Genomic DNA, 11,418 nt, shown 5'->3' with positions numbered 1-11,418 from the left:
ACTGACGTGTTTGACAAAGGAGACCTAGAAGGGGCCATAGATGGTGATCTATTAGCAACTTAATTTGTACCAGAATAGGTCACATACAGTACAGTAAGATTTCTAATTAGCAACAGAGCAGCGCACTCAGACCTCTCTCTCTCCTGTCTTCCTCCTCTCTCCATCTTCTTGCTCTCTCTGCCTGCTCTCTTTATGCCTCCTCTCTCTCTCTTTCACTCTGCCTTCAAGAGAAATAATTAGGCCAAAGCTAATAATGTTGGTCCCTCCAACACTCTGGCTGACTTCATTAGGGAAGAGAGAGGGGTCAAATGTGCAGAAAATCATTCAACTGAAACAGTGTGGAGGACCCTTCCCTTTCTCAGTGTATCTTTGCACGGTCTGTTTCAGCTAAACAATATGGTCATTAGCATAGCAAATGCCTTTACGCAAAGTGACTTAAGGTATCTGTGTGTGTGTTCAGTGTGAGACCCATGCAGACATTGAATGAACACTGGGGCCTGTTCAGGAGGATGTACTGTAGTGTTATAGAACGTTTAGATAGATATCTGTAAGGTAGAGGGTTTGCAATCAGGTTCACTGTTATTATGGATCAGTATTTCACTATGTTTGTACTGTGTGTTATGTCCTGCCTCCTTTTTAAGCAAATTATCAAATTCATTTTAACCCACGGTGAGATAAAGTTAATCAAATCAGCTCTATTTGTAACTTTTCCGTCTGCAATGCTCTAAACATTTCACCTTCCTGAATACGGCTGGTGTTGCCAGCCCCATGCTCCAACAAACTGAAGCATCAGAACAGTAGTACATCAACATGGATCTAAATGACAAGTAATCCATGATATAAACAAGACATGAAGCAAACAACTCATGAATGTACCCTTTTTTTATTGGACTTATATAGAAATAATTTTTCTAAACAAAGTAGCACCGTTACTTAAGTTTTACTCTATCATGTAGAACTGTCAGAAAAATAAAACTCTCGATACATTTTCAAATCTTGTCTCTGCAAATATAACATTAGTATTTGACGCGAGGTTAAAGGCCCTTTATCATAAAATAAAATATACTTTGTTCTTAAACTTTGCTCAATAAAGTACATTTACACTCAAGTAACAGCACCTACATATACATAAACAAGTGGTAAACAAATGTATTAAAATAGAAATATTAAAACTATAGTGGTGCAACAGAAGTCTGTAAGTCCCACTGGAATCTAATTCATACAAATTTTTAGAAAGCATAAACGTTTTTTTGTTCTTTTTTGTTTGACTTACTAAGTTTTATACATTTCAACATTTCGTAATAATATAGAATAAAATATGCTTTATATTACTGAATAGAAAATATGCTGGGTGAAGCGATTTAAAAGACATTTTTTGCTGAACCTATAAAAACTCCATCCCAACAGAATACTGTCAAATGTAAATACACATCCTTGTGGATCTTGGATTTCCTCCCACAGTCTGTGTGATATTCAAATAATACAGTGATCATTGCCATAAGGTCATACTAAAAAATAAACTATATTTGAACCCAGCTACAAAAAAAGTTCACTGAACTTAAATCAAAAATATCTGTAAACATCTTTGCAATACGAAATATAATCTTTCAAGTCAAAAAAGAATAACATACTTCAATCTGTATTAACGTAATTAATATTACAACTTGTTCATCGACGTGGAATATTTTCCCATTCTATACATATATAAGCAGGATATGTTGTTGTACTCCCTCACATGATTGGCTGACCTTAAACTGCAGTATCTTCACCTTACAAGAACTTAAGAAGTCGATGTCCTGACAAACTTGTCTCCCTCTGACATTCGATAAGGGAAACTGGAAGGCTTTTCTCTGCTAACAGTCTGACCAAACGACTCTTAAGTACCTCAGTCCAAGACCTTTCTGCCTTTCTCCTAACTTCATAAATGTTGTGTACAATTCATTACTACGACTACTAAATACTATGCTGGAGTATTTTAAACATGCATTTGTAGATGTTGAAAATATCTTTCTCCCTCAAGCTACAGTAAGTTAGAAACTATTCCGACGGAGCCCCGATGAGGGTTGTCTATCCCTTTTTTGGATACTGCAGCTTTCCTATACATACATATGTATATACACAAACATATATCCCCATACAATACGCTATAGGATCCTTTCAAGCAGAACAAGAGTCTTGTTTTAGTTGTGGTTGTTGCTATCGTAGTCAAGACCCAGTCATCTTGGTAATATTGTCAATCAAGAAAGACTTGGTCATCTTGGTAATCAATGTTCATCTTGGTAATAACATCATAGTCAGAGAGTCATAGAGACAACGTCTTATGAAAATATACGTATGGCCTGAGTGACCCCTGTGTGGCATACGGGGCATTTGGGCTCACTCCTCTGGCAGATGCGGTTGGCACACTCCATACAGAACAGGTTGTGGCCACAGGGCACCAGAGCTGCAATTACTTCGCTCTCAAAGCACAAGGAGCAGTCGCGGCTGCCCTTTCGGCTGGTGGAGGAGGAAGAGGATGAAGAGGAGGCTGAGGAGTCGCAGGGCACCCCGGGGAGATGGGGCCCGGGCAGAGAGGCCATGCCGTTGGAGCTGGGGTACCCGTGGAAGCACCGGGGGCCTCCTCCTGGGTCGCTGCGGACTCTCCGGGCCAGGGGGTGATCGGTGGGTCCTCCAGCGTGGTTGTTTTGGAGGGGTGGGGACAGGCGGGGCTGGGGGGTACAGCCGCCGTTCATCCTCCTCTGGCTCGTCACCATCCCGTTGGCGTTTCTGGAAGCATTGGCTGATGGGTAGATGGCAGAGGAGGTGGAGGTAGGGGAGCTGGAGGATGAGGAGGAGGGAGTCATCCCCCGCTCGTACTGGGACCAGAGGAGGCCGGGCGGGGCCGGCGTGGGGTTGAACCCAGGCGAGGTGTCGCTGAAGGTCATGTCAATGCAGTCGGGCGAGATGACGTCGCCACCATAAACAAAGCCATTCCCGTTGGTGTTGATGTTCAGGTTGTTGTTGTTGTTGTTGCCGTTGCTGGCGGTGTAGCTGAGCGCCGGGGAGGGGGGGCTGTAGTCCGCCATGCGCGAGCCGCTGTTGGTGCCGAAGTAGGAGTCTGTGGACGCGCTGCCCAGAGAGGATGAGGAGTCGTTGCGGTAGTTGGAGAACGGTTTGCGTCCCGACGTGGTGGCAGCACTCTGCGGGTTACTGGGCTTGGACCATAGGGTGGGGTGGCCATGAATGTCAAACCCGACGTCCGTGCCATTGGCATGGAAGTCGTTCTCGTCCTGGAGCTCAATGAGGCCACCAGTCCGCATGGTGATGTGGGCCTCGATCTCCTCCCGAGCACGGTCCACGTTCTCAGGCATGCCCGTCACCTCGAACACAGGCTCCTTGTCCCGGCTGGGAGTCACGATGTAGGTGTGGGTTGTCTGCTGGATGCGCTTGATGGTGGCTCCCTTGGGACCCACGACCAGCCCAACCACCCTGTAAGGAACCCGGACTTGGATGGTGGTCTGGCCCGGAAGGTTGGGGGGTCCAGGGGCCGGGGTACCACCTCCCGTTGTCCCGTTGATGCTTGTGTTCTTGTTCCGGGAGGCCCGGATCATGGAGAAGTGCTCAGCCGCAGAGATGATCTCTCTCCTGGCCATAGCGACGTCCTCCCTCCTCCCGGTCACCACGAACACCGGCTCCTCGCCACGCACGGGCGTCTTGATGTAGGTGTTGGTCTTGGCTCGTAGCGCTTTGATTTTGCATCCTGTGGTTACACAGGAAAAGGGGACAGTAAGTGCATGTCAAAATGTTGAGGGACAAAAAACATCATGTGACTGGGGTGGAAATGTGGTCTGTGTGCTGCTTGAAACAGCTGGGATGTGTGAGTTTGTGTTTTTATTCTCAGTTATTTCAGAAAGGCTAGAAAAACAATTCACCCTATCTTATCTGGGATAAATTCAAACCACATGCTCTACGACTATCATGTCCATATGCCAGATGAGGTCAAAAATAGCACAAGTAAATGGTGTGGGGGATGCGTGCAGAATCCATGATTTTCCCTTTGCATTTCTCCTATCATATGTTGCTGTGCTAAGGAAACATCCACTAACTGTCAATATACATTTTATTTAATTAAAATGTATATTGGCATTATACGAACATAGATAATTCTACTTGGTTGATTAAATTTCCGGGCATAAATGCAGAAAGTTCTATTCCAACCGCCTCCAGGTGTAACTATTTTATAATTAAAAATGGGGAACAGTTGACGAAAGCAGCCGAGGATTGAAAAATCCCTGGCGTCGTGGGCTGAGGCAGAAGCCTATCTGGGACAAGAGTGTTATAACATGACAAAGGGAGTGAATCCCCTGTGGAAATATAACACTCCTCGCCAGAGCGCTGTCTGTCTATATGTATGAGCGCTACGGTAGCAGCCAAACTATTCCTTCGCTTGTCTTTGTTTTGCCGAGGATAACAACTGACATATTGCAGTGGAAGGGAGGTGGAAACCCATATTCTGCATGTATGTGTAACAGCAAACTAACGCCCAGGCTATCCTAACCTACAGTCAGGCAGTGTAACATTGACTCTGGCCAGCTGCTGGCTATAGCTGCAAGATTGTATCCTAACAAAGAAACAGCGAAAATGAAAAGCAAATACAGTAACCTACTCACCTTGTCTGCCGACGATTTCAGCTACATGCTCCGAACTAGGCACCGGGACACATTCGGTCATATTGACACTCTTTTTCCGGTTAGACTCGTTGTCATATAGCCCGTTCTCGTCGTTGTCCAAGCCGAGCAAGGAGAGCTGGTCCAGAGCTAACTGCAGGGCTCTCTGGTCGTCCAGGGCGTTCTCCTGGTTGCTCCCATTCCTCTCCATCTCGGCGAACAGTGAGCTAGGCATCTTTGCGTTTTTGCAGTCTAGAGCAGTGGGCGCAGACAAAGAGGGAAAACACGGAAGCTGGGCAGGAAAAGGAGTGATGATGGGAAAATGGGGCACCCGGCCGGTTTCAAGCCAATGGTGCAAATCAGTGCGCTTTTTTCTTTCTCTTTCTCCTCTAGCAGTTACAAAATCAGTGCAAGCAATCCGCCCTACAAGAAAGGGACCTATTTTCTTGTTGATGAGCCCGACTCCCGAAATGTGCCTAGAGAAGGACACAGAAATGCCTATTCCAGAGTTGTAGGTTGTCTTTGCTGGAACGCCGGCGGTGGTAATATTCCTTCACAAGAGCCCCTCCCAACTGGACTCACACACTCAGCTCTTTTCTGTTTCTGTCTGACTTGCTGCAGAGCCAGACAGCACTACTGGGGGATATGTGCGAATGACGTCACCCACCAGGGCAGGGTCGGTGCGGCGCTGCTTGGTGAATTTGCATAGCCGGAACCGATTGGACAGGCGCCGTGGAATGGGAGGTCACAGAAGCGCTTCCCCAGTCCCTGAAAGAAATAGCCTATACTCCCTCCTTTGTTGTCTCCCTACATCAAAACGCAGTCTTTTTTTGATAAGAAAAGAAATTCGTTTATATTCCGACTTCCTCATGAGGAGCTTTGTTGTTTATGCCTACTGTGTAATAAATAGTGGTCTCTTCCTGAGCGCGCGCATGTTTATTACAAGCGCATGTAAATAAATGAGGTCACGCGGTTATTATATCCCCATGCGGCTTTTCTTTGTGTGTCAAATAGCGCATTGTCAATCAAACAAGCTTTGACGGCTCAGTGTATGCGTCGCTTTGTTATTTTTTAAATAAATATGCAAACTACCCAACTTACACATAGGTCTATGCGTCAAAATGAGAGCAGTTCTTAACAGTTGACAGTATCCTTTAAAAAAACATAGCGCGTAATTCTATATAAAACATGTAAATGGTTTACTTATAAGTGTTCAATGCTATGAAGCCAAAACTCAGACATTATATTACTATCATATGTCAAATGATAAGCTTTTTAAATCAATTAATAAAAACATGTGTGTTGCAGGGCATGCCCAGACATGAGCTTTTTGTTTGGTTTTTCTCTGGCAAGACCCCTCTCTCCCTCCTCTCTCTCCTTCTCTCTCTGCAAATGTCGGCCAGCTCTTGGCATTGAAGCCTATCATGACTCATGACACATGTATTTAATGATCACTAACAATAACTGTAGCTGTAGAATGATTTTCGAAACATCCTCGCACTGAATTGGCACGCTCATCGTGACAGGCATTTGCCTCAGTGACATCAGTGTCCCTCTGCCTATTTGCTTGGGACTTGAAACCAACAGCTAGCAGGTAATTCATTGTTGTCACTCATTTCTGAGGATGTTTACACCAGTGAAGAGCGCAGCGACAGAGAGAGTTACCACTCCGCGTCCTAAACTAGGGGAAACCCAATACATAATTAGATCTACTGGCCCAGATATTAAAGCTTAGTGCTAGGATACCCTACTATAATACGTGATGTAGGCTATAGGCTATATCAGGTCTAGTAAACGGCTATTAACAGTGTTTATTGTTTGAATGATGGACATTGAGTTAATAAGATGGTAGTACCCTAAACATTCATAAAGGTAGCAGGTAGCGTAGCGGTTAAGAGTGTTGGGCAGGCATCCGAAAGGTCGCTGGTTCGTGCTGATTAGGTGAAAGATCTGTCAATGTGCCCTTAATTTAACCATAATTGCTCTGGATAAGAGCGTCTAAATTACTAAAATGTAAAGTAGCTAAACTACTGATTAAGGTCCCCAAATTCAAGGCGCAGTGTTATTTCGATTCTAGAATATAATTTCCCCCATAAAAAATGAAGCAATGAGACAGAACACAACAGCTTCACATATATATTTTTTCTACGGGTCCTATATCATCCAACAATACAGTCCTATTGACAATAGCTATTGTCAGTTTGCATATTTCAGTTTATTGCGGGGCATTATGTAAACGTTAGCCGCATGGTGGGGAGCTGGGAGGGGAGGAGGGGCGGGTGAGAGGTCTTTCTGCATCCAGCGACCAACGTGCCCTTTCTGGCCAGGCAAGGACCCCGCGGGGAGAGGGGGACAGCGGGGGAGCCGCTTCTTTCAAAACAAAGGAAATTTCAAACCAATTCAGAGCCATTGAGACGAGAAACACTCGCCTTTGTCACCTCACTCTGCGCTCACAATTGCTATGCTAAAATCAACCGCTCCGAACCTGAGAACGCGGGATGGGAACTCTTGTTATTGGAACCCCCTCCATCCAACCCCCTCTCTCTTTTTTTGTTGCATTGTCGCATTACCACATTGTCTTGTATCAGGGGGTTTGAATGCTGGCTTTAAAACATCTGGAATTTCTTTATAGACGCGCAGTGCGTGATATCTGACCCACTTGAAAATATGGAAAGGACAGTGCATTTATTGTATGGAATGTAAAACTAAATGAAAATAATTGCTTTTTCGACCTGGCAGAAATAGCTATTGTTACAGGAATATAAAAATTACATTAAAATAATAGATTTTTCTACCTGTCAGAAATCACAAGTCCCACACTACTGTATATTAATAATAATTTAGTTAAATAGGATTTGGTGTTGTCACGTTCCTGACCTATTTCTGTTAGTTTGTTGTATGTATTAGTTGGTCAGGACGTGAGTTTGGGTGGGCATTCTATGTTGTCTGTTTCTATGTTGGTTTAAGGGTTGCCTGGTATGGCTCTCAATTAGAGGCAGGTGTTTGGCGTTCCTCTAATTGAGAGTCATATTTAGGTATGTTGTTTCACAGTGTTCATTGTGGGTGGTTGTCTCCTGTGTCTGTGTATGTCGTTGCGCCACATGGGACTGTTTTCGGGTTGTTTATATGTTTCGTTCTTTTATGTAGTCAGTTTTCTCTGTTCATGCGTTCTTCGTGTTTCATGTGAGTTCGTCGTTCAGGTCTGTCTACATCGTTTATTTGTTTTGTAATTTTCCAAGTGTTTTTCGTGTTCGTGTTCGTCTTTAAATAAATTCATTATGTCATATTCACACGCTGCGTTTTGGTCAAATCCCTGCTCCTCCTCTTCGGATGAAGAGGAGGAGGAAAGCCGTTACAGGTGTGTTTCAACACATTATATTGTCCTTTCACCTGCTCCATTCACGGTCTGGAATAATATAGGCACAGAAATAGATTATAATTGTATGAGTATAGATCTATGGGCTGATCTGAGTATTTTAATGGTAAAGAAAATGTATTATGCTGCCACCACAATCCAATCAAGGTGGGAATAAAGAACAAACGGGATATTCAGTCAAGAGGGAAATATGATTCAAGTTCATCATTAACATGATGATAAAAAGTGATGAGAGCTTTAGTGTTCTATTCAGCCTACATGGCGGCTACGTGGTTCATTGTGTTTCTTATATACTTCACACTGCATATTTTACCACTAAGAAAACCTGTTTTACCACAACACCATGTGGTGTATGTCCCCAGGATCAAACTACCCATGGATGTCAGTTTGTTAGGTAAACAAAGCAGCATTCAACCCATTCACCTCTAGTGCCCTAGGTTAGATGAAACTGATCTAGGAACAGTTTCAGGTAACCTTACCCATTAGTGGGGGAAATGCAAACCTGACCCAGGATCAGCGTCTAGGGCAACTTCACCAAACACCTATGTACCATTTCCAAGGCCAACTTGAATGTCTTCACATAATAATGACTCTGAACGGGTCGCACTTTAAACAAATAAAAATGTGTAAAGGCTTACATAGCATTCATAATGTCTTCATAAGCACGACCCAAATGCTTCACAAAAAAGTCAGACCATATACAGGGTAAAAGTAATTACATCTGGTCTTTGCCAAATGTGGCATGATTCAATTTCCACCCATAGTATATAGGCTCTGTAGCTTGATTTTGCCTTTTAAGATATGCAGTACCAGTCAAAAGTTTGGACACACCACTAATTTTTCTTTATTTTTACTATTTTCTACATTGTAGAATAATAGTGAAGACATCAAAACTATGAAATAACACATATGGAATCATGTAGTAACCAAAAAAGTGTTAAACAAATCAAAATATATTTTATACTTTAGATTCTTCAAAGTAGCCACCCTTTGCCTTGATGACAGCTTTGCATTCTCTCAACCAGCTTCATGAGGTAGTCACCTGGAATACATTTCCAACAGTCTTGAAGGAGTTCCCACATATGCTGAGCACTTTTTGGCTGCTTTTCCTTCACTCTGCGGTCCAACTCATCCCTAACCATCTCAATTGGGTTGAGTTAGGGTGATTGTGGAGCCCAGGTCATATAATGCAGCACTCCATCACTCTCCTTCTTGGTCAAATAGTCCTTACACAGCCTGGGGGTGTGTTTTGGGTCATTGTCCTGTTGAAAAACAAATGATCATCCATGTCACGCCCTGGCCTTGGTATTCTTTGTTATCTTTATGTTTTTTAGTTAGGTCAGGGTGTGACATGGGTGTGACATATGTGTTTTTGTAGTGTCTAGTGTAGTTGTCTAGTTATGTCTATGGCTGCCTAGATTGGTTCTCAATTAGAGGCAGCTGTGGTTCATTGTCTCTGATTGAGAGCCATATTTAAGGCAGTCATAGGCATTGGGGTTTTGTGGGTAATTGTCTGTGTCTATGTTGCATGTTTGCACTTAGTCTTTGATAGCTTCACGTTCGTCTGTTTGTTGTTTTGTTTCGTTGTTCTTCTTCTAATAAAGAGAAGGTGTATTTTTCACACGCTGCGCCTTGGTCCTCTCTCTCTCCCATAGACGATCGTGACAGTCCAACTAAGCACAAACCAGATGGGATGGTGTATCGCTGCAGAATGCTGTGGTAGCCATACTGGTTAAGTGTGCCTTGAATTCTAAATAAATCACAGACAGTGTCACCAGCAAAGCACCCCTACACCATCACACCTCCTCATCCATGCTTCACGGTGGGAACCAAACATGTAGAGATCATCCGTTCACCTACATTGATTCTCACAAAGACACAGTGGTTGGAACCAAACATCCCAAATTTGGACTCATCAGACCAAAGGACAGATTTCCACCGATCTAATGTCCATTGCTCGTGTTTCTTCGCACAAGCAAGTCTCTTCTTATTATTGGCGTCATTTAGTAGTGGTTTATTTGCAGCAATTTGACCAATTTGATTCACGTAGTCTCCTCTGAACAGTTGATGTTGAGATGTGCCTGTTACTTGAACTCTGTGAAGCATTTAAACTCAGCAAATAAAGAAACGACCTCTCACTGTCAACTGCGTTTATCTTCAGCAAACTTAACATGTGTAAACATTTGTATGAACATAACAAGATTCAACAACTGAGACATAAACTGAACAAGTTCCACATACATGTGACTAACGGACATGGAATAATGTGTCCCTGAACAAAAGGGGGGTCAAAATCAAAAGTAACAGTCAGTATCTAGTGTGGCCACCAGCTGCATTAAGTACTGCAGTGCATCTCCTCCTCATGAACTGCACCAGATTTGCCAATTCTTGCTGTGAGATGTTACCCCACTCTTCCACCAAGGCACCTGCAAGTTCCCAGACATTTCTGGGGGAATGGCCCTAGCCCTCACCCTCCAATCCAACAAGTCCCAGACGTGTTCAATGGGATTGAGATCCGGGCTCTTCGCTGGCCATGGCAGAACACTGACATTCCTATCTTGCAGGAAATCACGCACAGAACGAGCAGTATGGCTGGTGGCATTGTCATGTTGGAGTGTCATGTCAGGATGAGCCTGCAGGAAGGGTACCACATGAGGGAGGATTAAGTCTTCCCTGTAACGCACAGTGTTGAGATTGCCTGCAATGACAACAAGCTCAGTCCGATGATGCTGTGACACATCGCCCCAGACCATGACGGACCCTCCACCTCAATCCCGCTCCAGAGTACAGGCTACGGTGTAACGCTCATTCCTTCGACGATAAACGCAAATCCGAACATCACCCCTGGTGAGACAAAACCGCGACTCGTCAGTGAAGAGCACTTTTTGCCAATCCAGTCTGGTCCAGCAACGGTGGGTTTGTGCCCATAGGCGACGTTGTCGCCGTTGATGTCTGGTGAGGACCTGCCTTACAACAGGCCTACAAGCCCTCAGTCCAGCCTCTCTCAGCCTATTGCGGACAGTCTGAGTACTGATGGAGGGATTGTGCATTCCTGGTGTAACTCGGGCAGTTGTTGTTGCCATCCTGTACCTGTCCCGCAGGTGTGATGTTCGGATGTACCGATCCGCTGTCCGTCCTGTCTCCCTGTAGCGCTGTCTTAGGCGTCTCACAGTACGGACATTGCAATTTATTGCCCTGGCCACATCTGCAGTCCTCATGCCTCCTTACAGTATGCCTAAGGCACGTTCACGCAGATGAGCAGGGACCCTCTTTCTTTTGGTGTTTTTTAGAGTCAGTAGAAAGGCCTCTTTGGTGTCCTAAGTTTTCATAACTGTGACCTTAATTGCCTACCGTCTGTAAGCTGTTTGTGTCTTAACTACCGTTCCACAGGTGCAT

At 44.3% G+C, this 11,418-nt stretch overlaps 1 protein-coding gene across 1 annotated transcript; it reads right to left on the bottom strand.

The window, feature by feature from the left end:
* Window positions 1-864: 864 nt before the first annotated feature.
* mex3b (mex-3 RNA binding family member B) lies at window positions 865-5,298 on the bottom strand. The gene is made up of 2 exons (XM_055900045.1): window positions 4,650-5,298; window positions 865-3,739 (listed from the first exon to the last, which is right to left on the bottom strand). The coding sequence occupies exons 1-2, from the start codon at window positions 4,879-4,881 to the stop codon at window positions 2,319-2,321; spliced, it is 1,653 nt and encodes a 550-aa protein (XP_055756020.1). The 5' UTR covers window positions 4,882-5,298; the 3' UTR covers window positions 865-2,318.
* Between the last annotated feature and the right edge of the window lie 6,120 nt (window positions 5,299-11,418).

The sequence above is a fragment of the Salvelinus fontinalis genome, chromosome 35 (genome assembly GCF_029448725.1).
Source record: "Salvelinus fontinalis isolate EN_2023a chromosome 35, ASM2944872v1, whole genome shotgun sequence".
NCBI classification, from domain to species: Eukaryota; Metazoa; Chordata; class Actinopteri; order Salmoniformes; family Salmonidae; genus Salvelinus; species Salvelinus fontinalis.
This window is presented reverse-complemented; position numbering and strand designations above follow the sequence as displayed.